Genomic DNA, 22124 nt, shown 5'->3' on the forward strand with positions numbered 1-22124 from the left:
ACCAAACAATGACCTTACCTATCACGTGTACTATCCACCAAACACTGACCTTACCTATCACGTGTACCATCCACCAAACAATGACATTACCTATCACGTGTACTATCCTAAACAATCAATGTTAGAATTCACCCAGTAGATATTATATTGTCCAACACTTGTGATGTCGAGGATATTCCCAACTTGAATAGATCCCGTGACTTAATATATCAGATATGCGAATATGTAATCAGCCCTGGCTCTGTCAACCGTGAAACACAAACCATCTACCTTGATTTCATCGTGTGGGGATTGCGGGATTGGACACGTCGACATTATCATGACAGACTGTGCGATTATAATGATAGTCGGATATATGGTAACGTGCGTGACCTGGTTAATTTTGTATCTAGTGTCTGTGAATCGTTGACACCAGCAACAGTCAGGAACCGATTCCATTGTTTTCAACCCGCTGATGTATTTTTAATTGTGCGTACATTTGGCATACTGGTTTGAGTTTAGGCAATAGTTCTGCTTACAGTGTACATTAGGTGCAAACGCTACACCTGCCGGAATCGAACTGTGGGTTGGCTAGCCTCGTGATTAAATGGTGTGATTGTCAGGACGAATATGGGACATCCTTGCTTGTTTTCCGTCGCTATGATAAACTTGGAAATCTGCCAAACACACATTCACTCACTCACGGCGTTGGTAGATGATCAATATATCGAAAACTGGATTACATGTTCCACACCAAATAAACTTATTGACAACATATCGGTGACACTAATCTGGTGTGTTGGCACATGATTGCACCGAATTGCTAAATATTTCGTGTTTTTTCCTCCCAAATCTAGCTCATATGCATATGACAAAGTAGTCGCTCTGACACTGGTATTACCATGAATGGACCGCCACCCGTAGAGCGGAAGGTCCGGGGTTCGATCCACAGTCGCGTCTACCAAAAGACGTTAAAAGATGGTACTTGTTCTTACCATGTCTGGCGCTCGGCATTAAGGGGCCAAAACAAGGACTGGTCGACTCGGAGTCTGTATTCTGTGTCTGAGTGTGGTATTTATGGTAAACTGCGGCATGAGAGAGAAAGACTGCTGGCATTTCTCGCTGCAAAAAGCTGCACAATTGCTCACTCACAGTGGTAAGCTTAGGGCGGTGTTCGTTGTGTGTAAGCCCATATTCTACAACACGTGTAAAAGGCTACTATCGAGCCATAATGAATTATAGGCACATGATGTGTGAAATGCACGCATACTCACCTGTCGTGACGCTGCCATGAACAAGTTAGCATGCACGAAACCTACACAATTAGACAAATCATTTCACAGTTTTATATCAGGGACAGTAGTTGCGGAAATCATGCATGAAATGTATTAGCTTTTCACCTCGCACGTCAGCCGTACACCAGCCGCCACCCGAAATATACAAGAGCATGCTGCATGCACGTGGCTTTTGATTGCAATCAGCTGACAGAATAGGCACGTTAGTTCGTGACTCACGCTCGCATGTCTCGTGTTTTGACGCCTGGAACTACAACAATTATTCCGCATGATTGGACTTTGCTCATCTGCTTTCAACTTGAAAGCGTCCGCCAAAAGTTCACATGAAGATATCGCTGTATGTAAATCAATAATTGGAATGATTATTCTTCTTGACATTCGCCAGTGTTCGGGGCACAGGGAATGTATGACATAGAAGTTGCCCAATTGCTTTGAAGAGTGATCTCATAGCGTCCCGGTGGTACGTAAACATGAATTGCACCTTCACTACGAGGCGGGCTTTTTCATGCGGTAATTATTTTGTCAGGAGACATTTTGAAGGTATGAGTGAGTGAGTGGATATGGTTTTACGCCGCTTTTAGCAATATTCCAGCAATATCACGGCGGGGGACACCAGAAATGGGCTTGAAGGTATGAATGTAAGAAAGGGTTCGCGTTCTGAAACCCATTTTCATTAAACCATCCTGCTGGTGTAACGCCGTGATCAAGGAATCCGATGATCTTAGAAACATTTGTTATTGGTTGCCACAATATTATCCTCCGTCCACAAAATGAAGATGGAGATATAGAATGGATCTTATTCTCAGTCCGTCCTGTAGCAGGCCTCATTCTGCGGCAGATCTGTGAATTATCTGCATGGATCATGTTTATATCAACTGGGGGAAGAATGAGTTTTTAAAAAAAGTCAAACCCACCATTTCACTGTTTAGTTTGAACAAATTGCAAAAAGAAAAAAAACACCTAAAAAAACGACTATATTTTTTGTTCCGAATTTCCATGATGTATCGTTTGGAAATATCATGACATTTATCTCATTTTGGTAAATGTCTGTTTTATCATCGATACACGATGAAAGGATGGTATAGGAACACTGTGTGTTTCTCCAAGACTGTCTCGGGAACGAGGTCACATCAAATGATACACAGAAGCAGAGAAAGCGTTTGAAACTGTATTCAAAGGAATATTTCAACATATGTCATTAAATAATCGATTTCGGTTTCTGTTTTTCAATATGAGTGTGCAGCTTTGTAAACAAAGAGAGATGTGTTTCGTTAGAAAAAAAATTAAGGAATCCGATACTATTACCAGCATTTGGTGAGGTGAGGTAAAATTGGGTTTAACGTCGCGTCCAAGATTTTTGCACTTACATAGATAGCGACGTGCATGCACGTGTGTGTGTGGCTGCTTGTCCGGACGAATGTCGACTTTATAGTGCTAGCACACTGAGATACCATGCCGCGGATAACATGAATACTCAGACACAGTTTACTGACTCTGAGCCGACCTGTCCTTGTTTTAGCCCCTTTATGCCGTGCAGGGAAACAAGTACTTACTATCTTTTTTACGTATTTAAGTATGACGCGGCCGGGGATCGAACCCCGGACCTTCCGCTCTCCTGTCGGACGTTCTACCAGCATTTAGAATATTATAAGGAAATATAAAGTGAGAGGTGGGTAATTGTTCGGGCATATACTAGAATGTGTTTCCAACGCTTCATTTGAAAATCTGAGAATTACGTGATGACTGCGTACTTCACAAGTTCATTACCGATATGGATTTGAACCTGTCCGACATGAGAACGCACCAAGTTAGCTCACTGTTCGATACGTTTGAAAAATGCAACCGAGATTCATGATCACACCATAACCCTTTTAACGTAGGCCGAACGCAAAGACATGAAATGTTTCCTTTAAAATGGTATCCAGTTCAAAGACCACGAAGCTGTTTTCAATCTTTTTAAAAACAATATTCCCACAGGCATATAAATTTTCTTAAACAAAATGCTTTTCAACTTTTTCAACGTGGGCTTTGAATCAGCGTAATTTTGTAACTGTGTTCCTTCACTGTGAAGGTGTGCTACTAACGACTGTGATGCTAAGCAGTGGGTACGTTGAAATAACTTGAAAAGCTTAAGTCTCTAAAGGTTTTGCTTTCGATTGCTTAACGGTCGTTTTTTATTGCCTCTATGGGTAACTCTCGTCAGCTTTCCATTCAGGAACGTGACCGCGCGTGACCGAGATATCGCGAGATCTTGCATCCATTTTGCGTATAGACCCCTGGGTAATAGATCGCTAAGGATCAAAGCAAGAAATTGAAAGATGTTTATAAAGGAATGAGGTGTAATGACATTCGACACGTCAGATCGTCATAGTCGCGTCGAGTTCCACGTATGTCTTCCCCGGAGGTTTTAGCTTTGAATAAAACCGCTCGAACATAACCATTAAGAATGATGTCTTTTGTCACATTGAGACACGATTGTCATATAATGGACAGCGAAAATAGCCACACACAGTTTGTTGATCTGTGTATCATTCTATGAATGAAGGAAACATGCCGGACAGCCTTGTGTCATGTCAGATGTGAGTGAGTTGAGTTGAAAGGGTTCAATGCCGCATACAAGGTCATATAGCGAATTCGTGCGTGCGTGCGTGCGTGCGTGCGTGCGTGCGCGCGCTCATACTACTCCGAACTGATGCCATCTTTAAAGTACTAGACCACTGAGATACCATGCCGCAGTTTAACATGGATACCCCATTCAGACACTATACTCCGACAGGTCCCTTCATTTAACGTCTTTTTGGTATAACGCACCAGTATCGACGCTTCCACTCCCTGTGCAGACGCTGGATCATCTAATCCTTCGGGGCCAATCGTATGACATTTTATTTGCGTGTGTGATATTTTTGACGATAAACTTTATCCTGATTTGAGTTGACGTCGTCACGTGTCGATTGCCAAATTGAAACAATATGTTAACACAGAAATCTGTACGTGAGAGAATTTAGTGTGAAACCAACAAGTGGTTATACAGTCAACCATAGTAGTACAACATTAACTAGGTGAAAATCAATGCCAAATACTGCACAATAATTACAATGGCAGTATTCAATAGAGTGGTAATACAATATTCAATCGCAGTATCAAATACAACATATGATGGCAATGGTGATATCAAAAAGTTCAGTAATAGTAGTATTAACCTGTCCGCAACAGTTGTCTAGGCTGGGAATCCGGGTTGTTGAGTGAACTTCACACAAAATCTGGTCTTGATGTAATGTCAGATAAAATGTGAGAAGAAATAGGAACGCGCCTACACCACTTATATATTCTAACAAGCTTCCAGCACTTTCCACACAGTGCTTGAACAGTTCAGTGTCACCAGAACATCACAGAATATTTCACATGTTTCTATAACTTTCTATAATTTCTGTGCTACTCCGGAAATTTACAGATAATTCGTGCATCTAAATATAATAACTTCCTCACCACTGCTTGCAATACATTCCTGACAACTTATCATTGTCCAAGTCCAATGCAATGAACTTCTACTGAATCTCAACAGAAACAATTAATATATATACAATTATTGTTTAACAATAAATTACACTGCCATATAACAACGTGATATGATACACATGACGCTTGAGAACTCGCTATGGGATGTGATTGTGAGTGCGTTGGTGTAACACTACAACAGTATTTCAGGTATATCACTGCGTGTCAGCTTGATGTTAGAGGAAAAGCGCGATGTAACGTTTGTCACTTCGATGAAACCCCATAGCATGGTTATGGTGCTGACAAACCTGGAAATATAGTCAGGACGAGTCTGAGATTCGAACCTACGAGCCTAGGTTTCTGCTACGCCTAAGAGACGCACAGTAAATTAGGCCACCCGTACTCATTGATAGCGATGTTTTGATGGAGTGATGTGATGAGGTGGGTGATGTGGTGGGGTGGGTGATGTAATGCGGTGGGGTAGGGTATGAATGTTATGTCTACAGTTCCTCCATCTTGAAAAAACCGCCCGGAGAGCGGAAGGTCCGGAATTCGATCCCCGGCCACGTCATACAAAAAGATTGTACTTGTTGTTACCGTGCCTGGCGCACGAGACTAAAACAAGGACTGGTCGGTTCGGATTCAGTATACTGTGTCTGAGTGGGATATTTATGTTAAACTGCGGCATGGTATCTCAGTGTGCGGGCACTTTAAAGTCGGCAAATCCGGACTAGTACAAGCAAGCAGCCACACACACACGTGCATGCACGTTGCTATGTAAATGCAATGTTCTTGGACGCGACGTTAAACCCCATTTCACCTCACCTCACCTCCTCCATCTCATTATCACTGGAATATTGCCAAATACGGCGTAAAACTCTCCTCATTCACAGATCTGGTTATGATATCCAAAAAAGATGATGAAACAAACGAGTGATATTTGATGTGGTGGTTATTAAAAATGGCACAATGTCACTTTGGAACACACGACTGGCATTAATTAAGTCAGGTAGCAATTGAATGTTTGCCTCTGTGATGGAAATCGCTTTTCGCCGAAAGACGACTTTTTGTGCCTCCCAGACATGCGCAGTGCAATAACTCATAGCCGTCTCCCGTCGACCAAAATTTGGAATATTGCCCCCAACAAAAATGATTCGTTTCTGCGGTGAAAACAGCAACCTCTGTTCCGATAATCCTGCGTCATGTCGTCCCGACGATCTTAGATCAATTTATCAACGTTTCGCCGTTAGTTATTTGAAAGATACTGCCTTCCTGTGGACAGATTGTCTCATAATTTAGCGATTTCAAAGTGAGCAGAAATGGCCTTCCGTTTCGTCTCACTCCGCGCCGTCTATGTAACCAACATCTTCGACTGCCCGGACGGATCATTTCGTCATTCGTTTGTCCTTGTCAAAAACCGTTGCCATGGTAACGACCGATTTTACGTAACGTTTCTGCGGGCTGATTTATGGGGCGTTAAGTTGGGTGTTTTATCGCCCCCGCGAAAGAATCCTTACCGACAATTTGAGGAGAAATAACTGGGAATAACATGATTCTGTACTTTGACCTCTTCCCCATCGTCAGATTAACTCGGTAATTCGGTGACAAATCTTGATATTGCACTGCATGAAATTGCGCAGTCAACCGTAATGAATGCATTGCATTGTGTATGGTGCTCGCTCCGCCCGCCGTCCCCTAACAACGTTAAACCTCTGCTGTGATGGACGAACACGAGGAGGATTGTACAGTCGGAATAAATCGTCCATTTTGTGGACGTTCCTTGGCGTGTTTTTGCTACCGCGCCCCATCAAACTCGCTTTTATTATATCGAATTTTTGCCCTGGGCTCTCGTTAATCCAGTGAGTCCGGATTCTGACAATTATCCACATAAAGTATTTCTGGTATATTAAATCACGGCACGGTGAAATGACCACGGAGCGGGCTTATGTTCGGGGTCATGGTGTGATACGAGTGATTAGACGTGAAGTTTTTGAGACCAGATATTACAAGTTATGTTTGAACGCACAGCAAATGCCCCAAAGCCGTCCTTCTTCATATTCAAATATCCCGATTTTCGATGTATGTGGGAATATCTTAATGGATTTTATGCCGCTTTAACCACGAGGCTGCTCCACCTCCCCAGATTTTATAGAGTGTCTACCGTTTGTTTGTGAATCCAGTGATTGACGCCATGAGCATCGATCCACGCAATTGGGATACGGTGACATGCATCAACCATGTCAGCGAGCCTGACCACCCGAGCCCGTAAGTCGCCTTTCACGACAAACATGGGTTGCTGAAGACCAATTCTTCCGAGTCACATGATGCTATGCAGCTGAACCAGAGGAAGCAATTGAATAGCTAGTCAACTAACCGTAACCAAAGGATGCCATTCGATAAGCGATGTGATAGTATGTCACAAATGTTTCGTCAGGATATGATTTAATAAAAGGGATTATTATATAATTTGAAAATATTTCATGTTTTTCCCAGTTGTAAATATAATAATTTCAGAATATCCCAATGTAACCTCATCATGAAATTATACATTTTGAGTATTGATATTGACGTGATCATATCATTTTTTTGTTATTGTCTGAATTAAATCGGTAGTTCAATTGTATCATATTTTTATATATATGGCATACAGTTTTAAACTTCAGACATAAACAAAATATCTCACATATTGATGATTATATTGATTGAGTCCATTTAAACACGATTTAATACTCAGTCGCATGTCTTCCATGGATCTGGTTTAGGTTAGGTCCCCAGAAACCAATACTTGTCGATTCAGTCGAGCGGTTGGTCAGGACTGAAATGTACTTGTCTCTAAGTCATTGGACCGCCTTCGTGGTCTTGTGGTAGAGCGTCCACCCGGAGAGCGGAAGGTCCGGGGTTCGATCCCCGGCCGCATCATACCAAAAGACGTTGAAAGATGGTACTTGTTGTTACCCTGTCTGGCGCTCGGCGTTAAGGGGCTTAAACAAGGACTGGTCGGTCGGAGTCAGTATACTGTGTCTGAGTGGGGAATTCATGTTAAACTGCGGCATGGTATCTCAGTGTGCTAGCACTATAAATCGGCATCAGTCCGGACTAGTACAAGCAGCCACACACACACACACACACGTGCATGCACGTCGCTATATAAGTGCAATAATCTTGGACGCGACGTTAAACCCAATTTCACCTCACCTCACCTCTCAGTCATTGTCTGTAGGCAGTTTTAAATTATATATGTACACTTATAAGTTAGAAATGCAGATTTGGCGGTTACAGCAATATTCGAAGTATGCGTGGCGCTTTCGGTTACAAAATTTTAATTCAATTTATATCAGATGACCTTCCTTTCGGTAGTTTTATCTTATAAATATATTACTTCAAATTTATGAAGACCGAGACCGACTCCGTGGTCTTGTGGTAGAAGGACCGTGGCCTAAATGTAGAAGGTCCGTCCGGAGAGCGCAATGTCCGGGGTTCGATCCCTGGCCGCGTCATACCAAAAGACGTCAAAAGATTGTACTTGTTGTGACCCTGCCTGGTACTCGGCATTAATTGGCTGAAACAAGGACTGGTCGCCTCGGAGTCAGTATACTGTGTCTGAGTGGGATATTTATGTTAAACTGCAGTGGGCTAGCACAATATAGTCCGCAAATCCGGACAAGTACAAGCAGCCATACACACACGTGCATGCACGTCGCTATGTAAGTGCAATAATCTTGGACGCAACATTAAACCCCATCTCACCTCACCTCGTTCATCCGAAAATGTTTTGAGCCGTCCACTCTACCGTCCGCGTTAACTCGGTTAGATTACTCTTTCCTGATGGGACCGCCTCCGTGGTCTAATGGTAGAGCGTCCGCCCGGAGAGCGGAAGGTCCGGGGTTCGATCCCCGGCCGCCTCATACCAAAAAACGTTAAAAGATGGTACTTGTTGTTACCCTGTCTGGCGCTCGGCACCAGGACCAACAAGGACTAGTCGGCTCGGAGTCAGTATACTGTGTCTGAGTGGGGTATTCATGTTACACTGCGGCATGGTATCTCAGTGAGCTAGCACTATAAATCGGCATCAGTCCGGACTAGTACAAGCAGCCACACACACACACACACACGTGCATGCACGTCGCTGTATAAGTGTAATAATCTTGGACGCGACGTAAAACCCAATTTCACCTCACCTCACCTTTCCTGATACGACCCTTCTTCAGACAAGTTGCGAATACCGTGCGAGCTTCCCGAGTGTTGAGCAACAGAGAAGAAATTTGGAACAAGCTGTAGAACATATATGGTAACAGGTTCGCGTAGGCGGCGATATCCGAGTACTAGGGCACATAAATTTCAATTCAGAGAAAGCGATGACATCTTTATGTCCAGAATTTTCCGACTGGTTGGTTCCTTTGAAGGCATTGCTTCTTCTACGAAAGACAAAAACTCGCCGGAAACCAGCGTCCTTATCTAATAAGCGTTTGGCACGCAACAAGTACATTTCAAGGCTGTGATCGATGTGAAATGTGCAAGTAGAAATACTGAATTTGGGATGTTTTACAACGGAGGAATATATTCTGATTGCCATAAGAGACACGTTTGTGGGTATGTGTGTTGTGTGTATGTGTGTGTGTCGACGTAAGTTCATGTCCTAAGGACAGACCGATACTACTGGATATGGACAGATTATGTCGAGAAATTGGATAAATACAGCCTTGCTTCCAACAAAATGTAACTGCAATAGTGTAAACTTCATAATATTCAAATAGGGTATCTTAAAATATTGATATTTCTCTTTGTTGTCAATTTAATAGACCCGTAAAGATCCGGGTAGAATAGGTCTTCAGCAACCCATGCTTGCCGTAAGAGGCGACTGTGCTTGTCGAAAGAGGCGACTAACGGGATCGGGTGATCAGGCTCGCTGACTTGGTTAATGCATGTCACTGTATCCTAAATGCATAGATCATTGCTCAATCACTGGATTGTCTGGTCCAGACTCGATTATTTCCAGACCGCCGTCATAGAGCTTGAATATTGCTGAGTGCGGCGTTAAACAACAAACAAACAAATATTAATTTGATATTGGTATTGTGCAATCATTCATAAGGTTGTCGGAAGATGATTACGTCGAAGAAGTAGATGATTATATATATATATAGTCTTCCTTGAGCTAAAAAATAGTCCTGGCTTAGAATGCAAACATTAGTATTCACCTGATCGTGCCTCCTGTGTGTATAGCAGTTCTTAACCGAATCGTGTCGCCATATATCCAACAAACGGTTCAACCATACAATTGACTGTTTTAGGTTGTAAGAGTTTTTGTTTTTCTGTGTTCTTCAGATATCGTGAAGAACAAGATTGGAAGCTGTGTCACCATCTACCAAGATCTCATCAAACTGGATGAGAGCAAGCTGGACAATGATGGCCAGATCTACATGCGTACGTACTACAGCACATTATGTTGCAATCATAGAATAAATTTACACGTTAGTTAGAACGAACCGATCCCTTGTGATGCCGGGCAGTATTGGTCTCCAGCACACTATACCTGTTTTCTTGGTTTGTTGTTTAACGCCGCACTCAGCAATATTCCAGCTATATGACGGCGGTCTGGAAATATTCGATTCTGGACCAGACAATCCAGTGATTGACATCATGAGCATCGATCCACGCAATTGGGATATGGTGACATGCATCAACCAAGTCAGCGAGCCTGACCAACCGATCCCGTCAGTCGCCTCGTACGACCAGCATAGACGCCTTTTACGGCAAGCATGGGTTGCTGAAGACCTATTCTGACCCGGATCTTCATGGGTCACAATACTTATAAACAGGCGCCGCTTTTGTGAGTGTCAGAGAGGAACCGCTTCTGTGTGTATCTGATGTCCACAATAAGTGACCTGGGTGTCATCGTGCCCCGGCGCCGAGCGTTATCAACCCCTGGTGTTTTCGGCCCAGACTCGATCACAGACCACCATTATATACCTTTAATAATGTTGAAGCTTCAGTGCACTGCTCATTGTGATAGGCTCTTCTCGTTGGGAATGGCAGCTTCAAATACACATGTAGGTCCCCACTATGATCAGAGCTACATGGGATCGTTTGTGGGGTTATATTACTGATATCGTACTGTATCAGTCAGTGGTTTGTTTGGTCAAGATTTTAAAGGCAGTCGTGATCGATACTGAATAAAATACTTTAGGGATCATGAATATATTGGGGATAGATTTGTGTAGTGAAGACTGAGTTTCTTAAGTGTGCACAGTATAAAAACATATTTCATGATCCGGGGGCACGGGTGGCCCAGTCGTCTAAGGCGCCGCGATTCGCTGTGCATAGTTGCGTCCCTTGGGCAAGCCAGAAACCTATGATTGTGGGTTCGAATCACGGTTTCTAGGTTTGTCAGCACCATACCCATGCTCGTGGGTTTCACCGAAGCAGTTAACGTCTGAGACCTGCATCACTTGGGGCTTTCCTCCCACATTAAGCTGACACGCCGTGATATGACTGGAATACTGTTAAAAGCGGCGTTAAACCCAACTCACTCACTCATTCACTATTTCATGATCCCTTACTTTTTTCGTTTGAATTTTATTTGGATATTGCTGTCTCTGGCGTTTAATAATTCTTTCTTTGGATCTGACAGTTAAGATGTTGTTAAATGATAGTGTTAGAATACATGGTCGGTTAATGCACTAAGATGGTCGTGCACTGTGAACATCCTTGATTGATGGTATCATCTTTCAGCAAAATCCTTATCCGAGCAGACCGCACTGATTCGTTCGTAGGGAGGAATTGTTTTGAATGTATGCTGATTAATATTCATGCTTCAAACATAAATGAATATAATTATCCATTGTCCATTAGAGGTTTTACCAGCCCAGTACAAAGGTTTCTGAAGCCACTTGGTAGTCGACTGGCTAAACCGTCGACACGACATGCGGAAGGTCTGAGTTCGTTTCCTTCTTGGTGCAATGCCTGAATCGTATTTATCCCCTTGGTGTGGATGGGATATTGCTAAAGGCGACGATAAACGCCGCTCACTAACTTGCATATATTCCCGTACCGTCTTGTGATTGTAAATGTTGGTTGTAAATGACCAGTGATATATGCCCTACCTTGTTCCCTAGACTTGTCGCGATCTGTCGTGGGTTTCGCCATCACCATGGGAGCTGTCCAGATCGCTGCCATCTTCACACTCATATGCGGCAACTGGCCGGGCAATTGTAAAACTATTCGGAAAGGCAAGCTGTACCTCACCTCCTCCCTCATCCTGCTGTTTGCCAGTAAGTACAAAACCTCAGTGTCACGCTATTTGCCAGTAAGTACAACACAGCTGTGTCACGCTATTTGCCAGGAAGTACAACACAGCTGTGTCACGCTATTTGCCAGGAAGTACAACACAGCTGTGTCACGCTATTTGCTATTCACGAGCTTTATTATTTTCTGCTATACTCTAAAACGCCCGTAACACATTGGAAAAGCAAGATCAGCCGAGTCAGCTGACATGCATCTTTTGGAGAACTACGTTTTTTTACTTTTGACGTTTGTCCACTTAACCAGATTCGATAATGAAAACTAGCCATGAAACGTCATGACAAATATTCTCATTGTTCTCGGGTGGTAACGTCCACAGCGACAATGACGTTAATGGCCAGTACCATCTCACCCGAATTTGGTCAGGTCATCAGGGTCACGCCTTGTCTGAACAACAGCAAAAGGTCAATGTTGCGTTTCTTATCTGCTTGATGATATACGCATGATATCTGATATCTCTTGCCTCATGCTTCTTTCTCAACTATATGTGCTGAAAACCGCATTCACTGTTTAAATATATGGTTTAATGAGTGAGTGAGTGAGTATTGTTTCACGCCGCTTTTAGCAATATTCCAGCAATATAACGGCGGGGGACACCAGAAATGGGCTTCACACATTGTACCCATGTGGGGAATCGAACCCGGGTCTTTGACGTGACGAGCGAAATATGTTTTAATGAAAACGATGAGCCTAAATAATAATTTTTAAATACACATCTTACAACCTTGTATTTTTTGTGGCAGACGATTACTTTTTTTCAACAGTTTGAACCATATTTCTTTTCAACCATTTACAGGGACAATTTATTTTCTTCGATAAAAACTGTGCCGTTTTAATAGCTGCGCTGGGCTAGATTCACTCACTCACACGTAACAATTTTCGCTCCTCACGTCAAAACCCGGGTTCGATTCCCAACATGGACACGTTGCTTGAAGCCATTTTCCGGTATCCCCCGCCATGATATTGCTCAAAGCGGCGTTAAAACACACTCACTCACTCGTAATGATTGTGTTCTCAGTTGTCCCGTCAACGTGTATTTCATCCTTGTCTGTTGTGTCAGTTTGTATTAAACATTTTAATTCATCAACCCGTTTGGAATGTTTCAATTCCAATGCACTCCTACAAAATCAATCGTTATTCAATTAAACGAAAATCCATCTTTTTAAATGACACATTGCTTTCATCCCGAACGGCGTCACATCACGTTGTTAAGTGCGCCATTAGTGCGCGAGCAGGGGGCACAACCTCAGATAAGTGCGATAAATTGGGTAACTTTTTTGGCTAACAGTTATTCATCTATGTCAAGACTTCATTTGAAGTGTGGCCAATGTCTTTTTGTATATGCTCAAAGCAAATATACTGTTAAATCCTAACCTTAAGAGGTTATAGCAAAATGACAATATATGCCTCAGTCTGAGTAACGAGCTGTGGTATCACTGTAACGGGTTATCAAACAGTGAATGATATTTTATGACAAGAAGATATTTATTTATCTGAGGATATCAGTTTAAAGGCACAGTGCAAAGCGAGATGGCCATGTTAAAATGGATCCATGAAAATATTTATTGTTTTTCAAGGAAAATTCTAACACAAGTACTTTCTCTTTTGGAGTGTAATTTGGTAAAATCTTTCGTCATATAACGGGTTCGCATTTTCCTGATATTCTCAAAAATTGTGTTTAATCATATTTTGGTAAGATTAGACACATACGTAGAATGATTTCACTTTTCCAAATAATATTACCTTTCTTATATAATGTACCTTAATTGCACTTCAATAATAGTTATGCCTCATTGGAGAAATTGTTTGTGTCTTGTTATGTTACGTTCATGAATAATTAGGTAATCACCCAGTATGCTATTGGTCGGTAGGGTAGCCTAGTGTTGAAACGTTTGCTGTCACACCGAATTCCCGGGTTCGATTCCCGTGTTTTTTGCTGGAATACTAGTGCTGGAATTAGTGGAACACTCACTCACTCACTCACACTCACTCACTCACTCACACTCACTCACTCACTCACTCACTCACTCACTCACCCAAACACCCACCCACCCACTCATTCACTCACTCACTCACTCACTCACCCAAACAGCCACCAACTCACTCACTCACGCACTCACTCACTCACTCACTCACCCAAACACCCACCCACTCACTCACTCACTAACTCACTCACTCACTCACTCACACACTCACTCACTCACTCACCCAAACACCCACCCACTCACTCACTCACTCATTCATTCACTCACTCACTCACTCACTCACTCACTCACTCACTCACTCACTCACTCGCTCACTCACTCACCCAAACACCCACCCACTCACTCACTCACTCACTCACTCACTCACCCAAACACCCACCCAATCACTCACGCACTCACTCACTCACTCACTCACTCACTCACTCACATTCAGCGTTGAAGTGTCTGCCTGTATATGTGGATTTGTCCAAAACACGCTACTAGATTATACACATGTGAGACATGAAGATAAAGTTATATTTAAAAACAAATTTGTCAAACATATTTGGGCATAACAATATTATTTATACAGTTGAAAAGAAGGGCTATAGGCCACCAGTAACCAAAGCTAGGTCACGCCGATGGGGATCCTGGGGTCTTACAGTACCTCAGCTTCCCGCATGATACCCCAGCAGGATTTACGTCATCACATTAGCCACTGGTGGTTGTGCAAAATACTAGCCAATATTAATGAATACCTCGCAATGAGTTGGCTTCAAACACTGGTTGATGATAGTTTCATCGGTTATGATAGGATTACGTGTCACACAGGGGACAATAATTGTACGGTACTTTAACCTCCTTGGCAGAGCCTTCTAGAATCTTTGTTGATTAAAGCATAATTGTCCAAAACATGGTCGACGACGAAGTGATAACCCTGTCCACCAAGACGAGTCCAGTCGTAGAACACATAAACTGTAATTTGGATCCTTATCAACCTAGTGTGAATCTGTGTTTTGTTTTGCGCTACGTGCTATGTATAATGATCCTGTGATTTATTTTAGATTAACGCCGATTTGAACAATATGTTATACGCCGTTATAAATTTATACCAGTGTCGCGCATGTGTGGTGAGAAACTCACGTGCAGGGGTATAGCATTGACAGACAAGTGATTATAGTCAGGGCCATTCGGATATAAGCGCCGCGATCAGCGGATACTGACACGGCTAAGGGACGCAACTCTCCACGTCTGTAAAATGAATTATTCATGTTTTTATAAGTAATACGATCAACTCTTTACTGTTTTTCTTTCCAGCAATGTGCGGCATTGTGAGCGGTATCAGTTTTATTGCTCTGCGTGACATTGACAGGAAAGATCGCGGTATGTACCCTGATGGCGTCTCCTCTGAATATGGTTGGTCATTCATGGTCACGTGGATATCATCCGGGCTCAATCTCGTGGACAGCTTCATCCTTCTGTGTTTGTTACGGACAGTGTACGACGACGTCAACGAAGGCAACAAATACTACTACTACAACATGGGAAACTAGTTCCAGTAGGTTGCATTGAGCATATTTAATGTTTATAGACATTTGTATATTGTAAAAACCCGCCCTGTGTAATCGAGAAGGACCGCGTGTTGTCCCCATAATGCTGTTGATGACGATTTGTTAATAACGTAACTATCACATCAAGACATGTTCCTTGCCTTGAGTATGTCATATACGGCCATTGATGAGCAATATTTATTCGGTTTGATGGTCACATGTATCTTGACTGTATGTTATCTTTGACACAATACGATGAGCTGTTTTTTCCATACTAGGTTTAGAAACACAAGTGGAATAAAAACGTGTGCATGTGCAAACTAGTATTTTTTTGCGAGACCATTTGAGCAGCATTTGTTGGCTCATTTATAGATAAAGCCAAAGACCAATTACGTATTCCAAAAGAACAGTTCACGCCATTCGCTAGGCAAATTAGTCTCAGTGATTAGTTTGTTTTTGTTCGTGAAATTTTTTAATTACTTAACGAATGGACGCTTATCCATAAACACCAAACCATACCACTTTTTACGAAAGATAAAAAAAAGAAAGCATTCAGTCACTTTGGCATCAGTTCGGCTGTGTGAGTGTACGTTGGCTGTCCGTCTGTCCATCTGGCTATCTTGCCACGGGTACAACCGTACCATAACTGGCATTCTTGGGAAAATGTTTAACATATCACGATGGCCTCTTACCTATATCTCATTGTCTGATGTTAAAAGCGTAAGCGCTTTGTCCAGCAAACTTCACAGTAAATTCTCCATTAGAATGTATTTCAAAATGATAGATTTATCTTCCTCCATAAAACATTTCGTATCCAACCTTGACACTGGTTGATTTATAGGATATCGTTGTCATGAATGATAGAACTAGATAGTCTGTCCTTGTTTTCAGTTCATAGGTAAATGCTTGAAGCTTATTCATTGTGTACTCAATGTTGACAAAACATGTAGATTCATATATTCATTTTTTTTGTAAATAATTTATTTGAGCTTTCCTTGAGTCAGAGCTACAGAAGCAATGCTTTTCTTACATCATACCATTGTATTCAAACATGAAACAATTTCTAATTCACAAAATAATCGTTATACTTTGTACAAAGGGATTTAATTACGCTTACAGTTTACTTAAAATATATATCATTTCTTTCCTAGTAAAAGACATTTATCTTTCGTAGTCATATCCTTTGAAATTGGTTAAATTCTTCTTGCAAAACAACAGGTTATTTATTAAATATAGCGTTTTATACAAATCTACGTCATGTCAATAGAATAAGCACAGACGGTCAGCGTCCTTATGAATTGTCGAAAGGTGAACTTCAGTACCCCGACACAGTTCTAGTTTGCCTTTGTCTATCCGCAATCCCCAGGACCATAAAAACGGGGCATAAACACATGGCCTAGATACAAACACACTAGAGAGTGTCACAGTACAAAAATGGATATATTTCTGATCACGCGCCTAACTGTCTAGACGCATGTGTGTTTCGAGGGAAAATATTGTCACGTCAAAGGACAAATCGATATTAATATGTACATAGAAATCGGATATTCATACTTTCACATATCGTGTCGATGTAGTTGTATTTAATGTGTCGATAGAAAGCAAATCGAGTTCATGTCCACGAAAAAGCCCCAAACGATATTACATGGAATAGCTCATGCTGCTAACAGGTCTGTATTGTGGAAGCCTTTTGCTATGTTACTATTTACAGGTTCTGTGTTTAGTCTGAGAATCGCGATTGTTCAGATCATTGGACCATGACTATTTCTAAAGTAGGTAAATGAAACTATTCGGTTGTTGTGAACAGGCGACCTCGTTATGGAAGATGTTTTGCATTGATGAATAAACGCAAGGCCAATATGACATCCCCCTGAAGTCAGGCTTGTGACAGTATGGGAATGGGGAATCATATATTTTAAGTCTCTGGTGTTTGACGTACTCTTGATGCCATTATCCTGTACTAACGTTTGAAATGTGTTTATCAAACAAACCCATAAGTCTGAAGAGGTCTGTCCAGAATACATAGCTTGTGGCGTTTTTATGTGTATTACGAAATCGTGTCATGACTTGAATGCCATTGTCGTTACGCGCCTTGTAATGTCATTGTCGTTACGCGCCTTGTAATGTCGATGTCGTTACGCGCCGTGTAATGTCATTGTCGTTACGCGCCTTGTAATGTCATTGTCGTTACACGCCTTGTATTGTCGATGTCGTTACGCGCCTTGTAATGTCATTGTCGTTACGCGCCTTGTAATGTCGATGTCATTAAACGCCTTGCAATGTCATTGTCGTTGCACGCCCTGTAATGTCGATGTCGTTACGCGCCTTGTAATGTCATTGTCGTTTCACGCCTTGTAATGCCATTGTCGTTACACGTCTTGTCACGTCATGATGCAAGCCGCGTCCATGTGAGGAGCTCGTGATGTCTTGTTGATAATTACGATTATTAATGTCACAAAATTCTATTTTACAAAACGGTATAAAACAATCTGGGCTGTTTGACATCTCCCTTACACCAGAACTTAGTTCGAGCAAAACATTTCTGCTGCAACGACATTCATTTTGAGATGCAACAAATTATGTAAATTACCAATAATAATTATCAGTTGTCGATGTTGTGTATTATGTTAATGTTACTTTTAATATACTCTTGTGTGATATATGTACAAAGTGTTTTATGAAGTCAAGTTGGATTCTCACCAATAATCATGTGTTGCCATTCATTGCCATTTTAACAATATTGTCATTTCTTAATGTTTATATATTTTGAGTTTGTTATCACTGCATAATAGTACTTGTCATTTGAAATAAACAGTATATATTTAATAAAGGTCTTAATTTTAAATATGTGTTGGTGTTATTGGAAAATATGAAAGATTGAAAGGAAGTCATCTCTTCATTGAAATAAAGAGTGAGTGAGTTGGGTTCAACGCCGCTTTTAACAGTATTCCAGTTATATCACGGCGTGTCAGCTTAATGTGGTAGGACAGCCCGAAGTGGTACAGGTCTTAGACGTTTACCGCTTTGGTGAAACCAACGAACACGAATAACATAATCAAGGAGAACCGGGACTCGAACCCAGATCATACTTTTCTGGCCAGCCCAAGGGACACAGCGAAGTACGGCTTCTAAAACGACTGGGACTGCCGTGTCCCCTTCAAATAATAAACATACAGGATGTTGGAGGGAGGTCTGCAATAAAAGCAGAACACACACATATTTTAAACAATTAAACATGCGGCAATACTATATGTGAAGCTCATTTCTGGAGTTCCCCGCCGTGATATTTCTGGAATATGGCTAAAAGCGGCGTAAAACCATACTCCCTCACAGTGCTTTGTTGAGGTGTGTGTAACACCGATAGAACACCTTTCGCGAACACCTGGTATCATCACTATTTGAAAGTGAATCATAAACACATGAAATAGTCGGAATCGTGCAACGGACCGCCTCCGTGGTCTAATGGTAGAGCGTCCGCCCGGAGAGCGGAAGGTCCGGGGTTCGATCCCCCGCCGCGTCATACCAAAAGACGTTAAAAGATGGTACTTGTTGTTACCCTGTCTGGCGCCCGGCATTAAGGGGCCAAAACAAGGACTGGTCGGCTCGGAGTCAGTATACTGTGTCTGAGTGGGGTATTCATGTTAAACTGCGGCATGGTATCTCAGTGAGCTAGCACTATAAATCGACATCAGTCCGGACTAGTACAAGCAGCCACACTAACACACACACGTGCATGCACGTCGCTATATAAGTGCAATAATCTTGAACGCGACGTTAAACCCAATTTCACCTCACCTCACCTCTGCTTTCAGCACAGATTTTTTATGACACAATGGTTTTGTCGCAGGTTGCCATGATGAGTACAGATGTACAGAGAGTTGGAACCAAACCAGAAACAAATTAAGCCCGTGATGGGGGCAGGGTTAACTCTCATGTCTTCGTCGCCGCAATTAATTGTGCAATGTTTTGTTGGTGGGTTCGAATCCCAGATTTTCCCTGATTGCGGGTTCAGGTTTGTCAGCAACTTGCTCATAGGTTTCACCAAAGTGTTAAACATCTGTGCGTCATCAGATTTGTACGTTTTCTCAATCTTACCTCCAGCTAAACGGATCATAAATTTCCCAACATGTAAACAGTTGGGTAAGAGGAGAGTTCGTATGCAATGTCTAGTGTCGACTTTCCAATGGTCGATAGATGAGCACTGGTTGCACGATGACGCAAAATCAGACAGTAGCCATTGATGTTTTCCTATTCAGGGCCTGTCATGATGCTGCGAAATTCTCCGTCATTCCGCTTTGGTCCTAATCGTCCCAATATGTGCTGATTGAAAGTCTGAATTATTCGTCCCGAATAAGGTTTTACGTCAGTATTCTTGTCCTTTGTTTGTCAGACTGATCAATGTAAAACGATGAACCCATACATTCTTAGATACACCTTTGATTTGGAAACAAACAAACTTATTCGCTATATGGCGGCGGTCTGTAAATAATCGGTTTGGGCCAGACAATAAAGTGATTGGCATCATGAGCATCGATATACGCAATGGGGGGATTCGATGACACGCGTCAACGAAGCGAGTGAACCTGACCACCCGATCCCGTAAGTCGCCACTAATGACAAGCGGGACGGTGGAGTAGCCTAGTGGTTAAAGCATTCGCTCGTCACGCCGAAGGCCCGGGTTCGATTCCCCACATCGGTACAATGTGTGAAGCCCATTTCTGGAGTGTCCCGCCGTGATATTGCTGGAATATTGCTACAAGCGGCGTAAAACCATACTCAATCATACTTATGACAAGCATGGTAGCGGAAAACAAGTTCTAAACCGGATCGTAACAAGACACATGAAGCGCCGTTAACGAATTCGAACTTAACATTGGACCAAGTTTCGAAATTTTCTTTCTACGTGATTTCTTTGGTCGGAAATAATTGAGTTTTCTTTGCGTTTTCAAAGGAACTTAGTTTTTTGTCAACCATAAAAATTCCAACACTAACAAGAAAAGGCTAAGCCGTGGGACTTAAAGCACTGCCTTTAAGCACTTTACTACCATACGAATCTAAGATCCAATTTGATTTAAACTTCTGGATGAAAAATATATATTAGATATCAAAATTATGACTAACAAATTTTGATATATCTTGAAGATTACCAAAATTTATTTCAGATTAGGAACCATTCACATCTTCCCGAATCACCACTGACGCCCCTCGAACGGCTTCACCAACTAACCTGATCCAATTTCGTTTTAAGACGTCTTTCAGACGCTTATATAATCACAAAGTTCGGCATTCCCACTTTTGTGAAAATCGATGGCGGACATAAGAGCCTAGACTCGCGCCATCTTGGATTGGAAGGTGTTTCATTACCCGAAAGCTAGGAGTGGAAGACTTATTTATCCGAAAGTGTCATTTCATTTTCTCGGGGTGTGATGGATCTTATTTTACTCATCAATAATAAACCCAGCAATTGTTCCAATGCAGTGTATTCTGACCTATCGCTGAGGTAACGGGATCGGCACAGACAGTATAACAAACGCTAGAATCATAACCAAATTAAGATAACGATGCGCAGAAATTGTGAAGTCATCATTTATATAGGGCGGGTACTTAAGGTTATCGAACTTCTCACTGTGTCACAACAAGCACTGCTTTCCACTGATAATCAAGGACAAAACTGTAACCTCCATCTGTGGAAAAGTCCGATTTGATTTGAAGTGTTGCAAACGTTTCGCAAATCGTTATGGGCCTATTAAAGGCATCACGTTTTCTCCGTAGGAGTAATTGCAAATATTACACCCAGTTTATCTTCGTATGAAATCCTAGTTGTATGCCAATGCTTGTTGGGCGTTTGTGTGTTGTTTGACAACATTGGTGCAGTGATCGATTTTTACGCATAGTAATCTTATCGTTCAATGTCGGTACTGTTGACGTTCCAAACATATGCTGATTTTTAGTTAAACGTCTTTTTCCGGAATAGCCGAACTCGTGGCTGCTTAAACCGTTGGGTAGAGTATCCAATAGTATTGATCTAAACCACAGGTGTCCACGTGAAAATCCGGGTTAAATTTAATATTAAATAACCCATCCTTGTAAGAGGCGACTAACGGGATCGGGTGGTCCAACTCGATGTTTCGGTTGATGTCATCGTAACCCAGTTGCGTAGATCGATGCTTACGATACCAATCACTGGATTGTGTGGTCCAGACTCGATCACTCACAGACAGTCATATAGATGGAATATTGCTGAAACGAAAAACACCAAACAAACAGACATTCTTTTCCCGATGAAATAGCACCTTCCTTTTTTATCAGATCCTTTGGTTGCGCTTTATTGAAGTATTTCATTTATTATAAACCTACTGCCACTTTTAATGTTTTGTAACCCACTGTTAGGTGATGGGCAGGTGATGGTAAAAAAACATGTACAAAGCAATGTGTGGTAATGACTTCACACGTCATACAGCATTGGGGCGGTGGGGTAGCCTAGTGGTTAAAGCGTTCGCTCGTCACGCTGAAGACCTGTGTTCGATTCCCGACTTGGG

General features: G+C 42.0%; 1 protein-coding gene across 1 annotated transcript in view; it reads left to right on the forward strand.

Annotated features, from left to right (window-relative positions):
* Positions 1 to 18430, forward strand: part of LOC124149377 (transmembrane protein 178A-like) — a 34865-nt gene extending 16435 nt beyond the window's left edge. The window contains exons 2-4 of the mRNA XM_046520914.2: positions 10095 to 10193; positions 11885 to 12040; positions 15353 to 18430. Of these exons, the coding sequence (XP_046376870.1) occupies positions 10095 to 10193; positions 11885 to 12040; positions 15353 to 15588 (491 nt within the window). The 3' untranslated portion in view covers positions 15589 to 18430. The remainder of the gene's footprint in view (positions 1 to 10094; positions 10194 to 11884; positions 12041 to 15352) is intronic.
* The last annotated feature ends 3694 nt before the right edge of the window (positions 18431 to 22124 follow it).

The sequence above is a fragment of the Haliotis rufescens genome, unplaced genomic scaffold (assembly GCF_023055435.1).
Source record: "Haliotis rufescens isolate VD_foot unplaced genomic scaffold, xgHalRufe1.0.p SCAF_11, whole genome shotgun sequence".
Classification (NCBI taxonomy): Eukaryota; Metazoa; Mollusca; class Gastropoda; order Lepetellida; family Haliotidae; genus Haliotis; species Haliotis rufescens.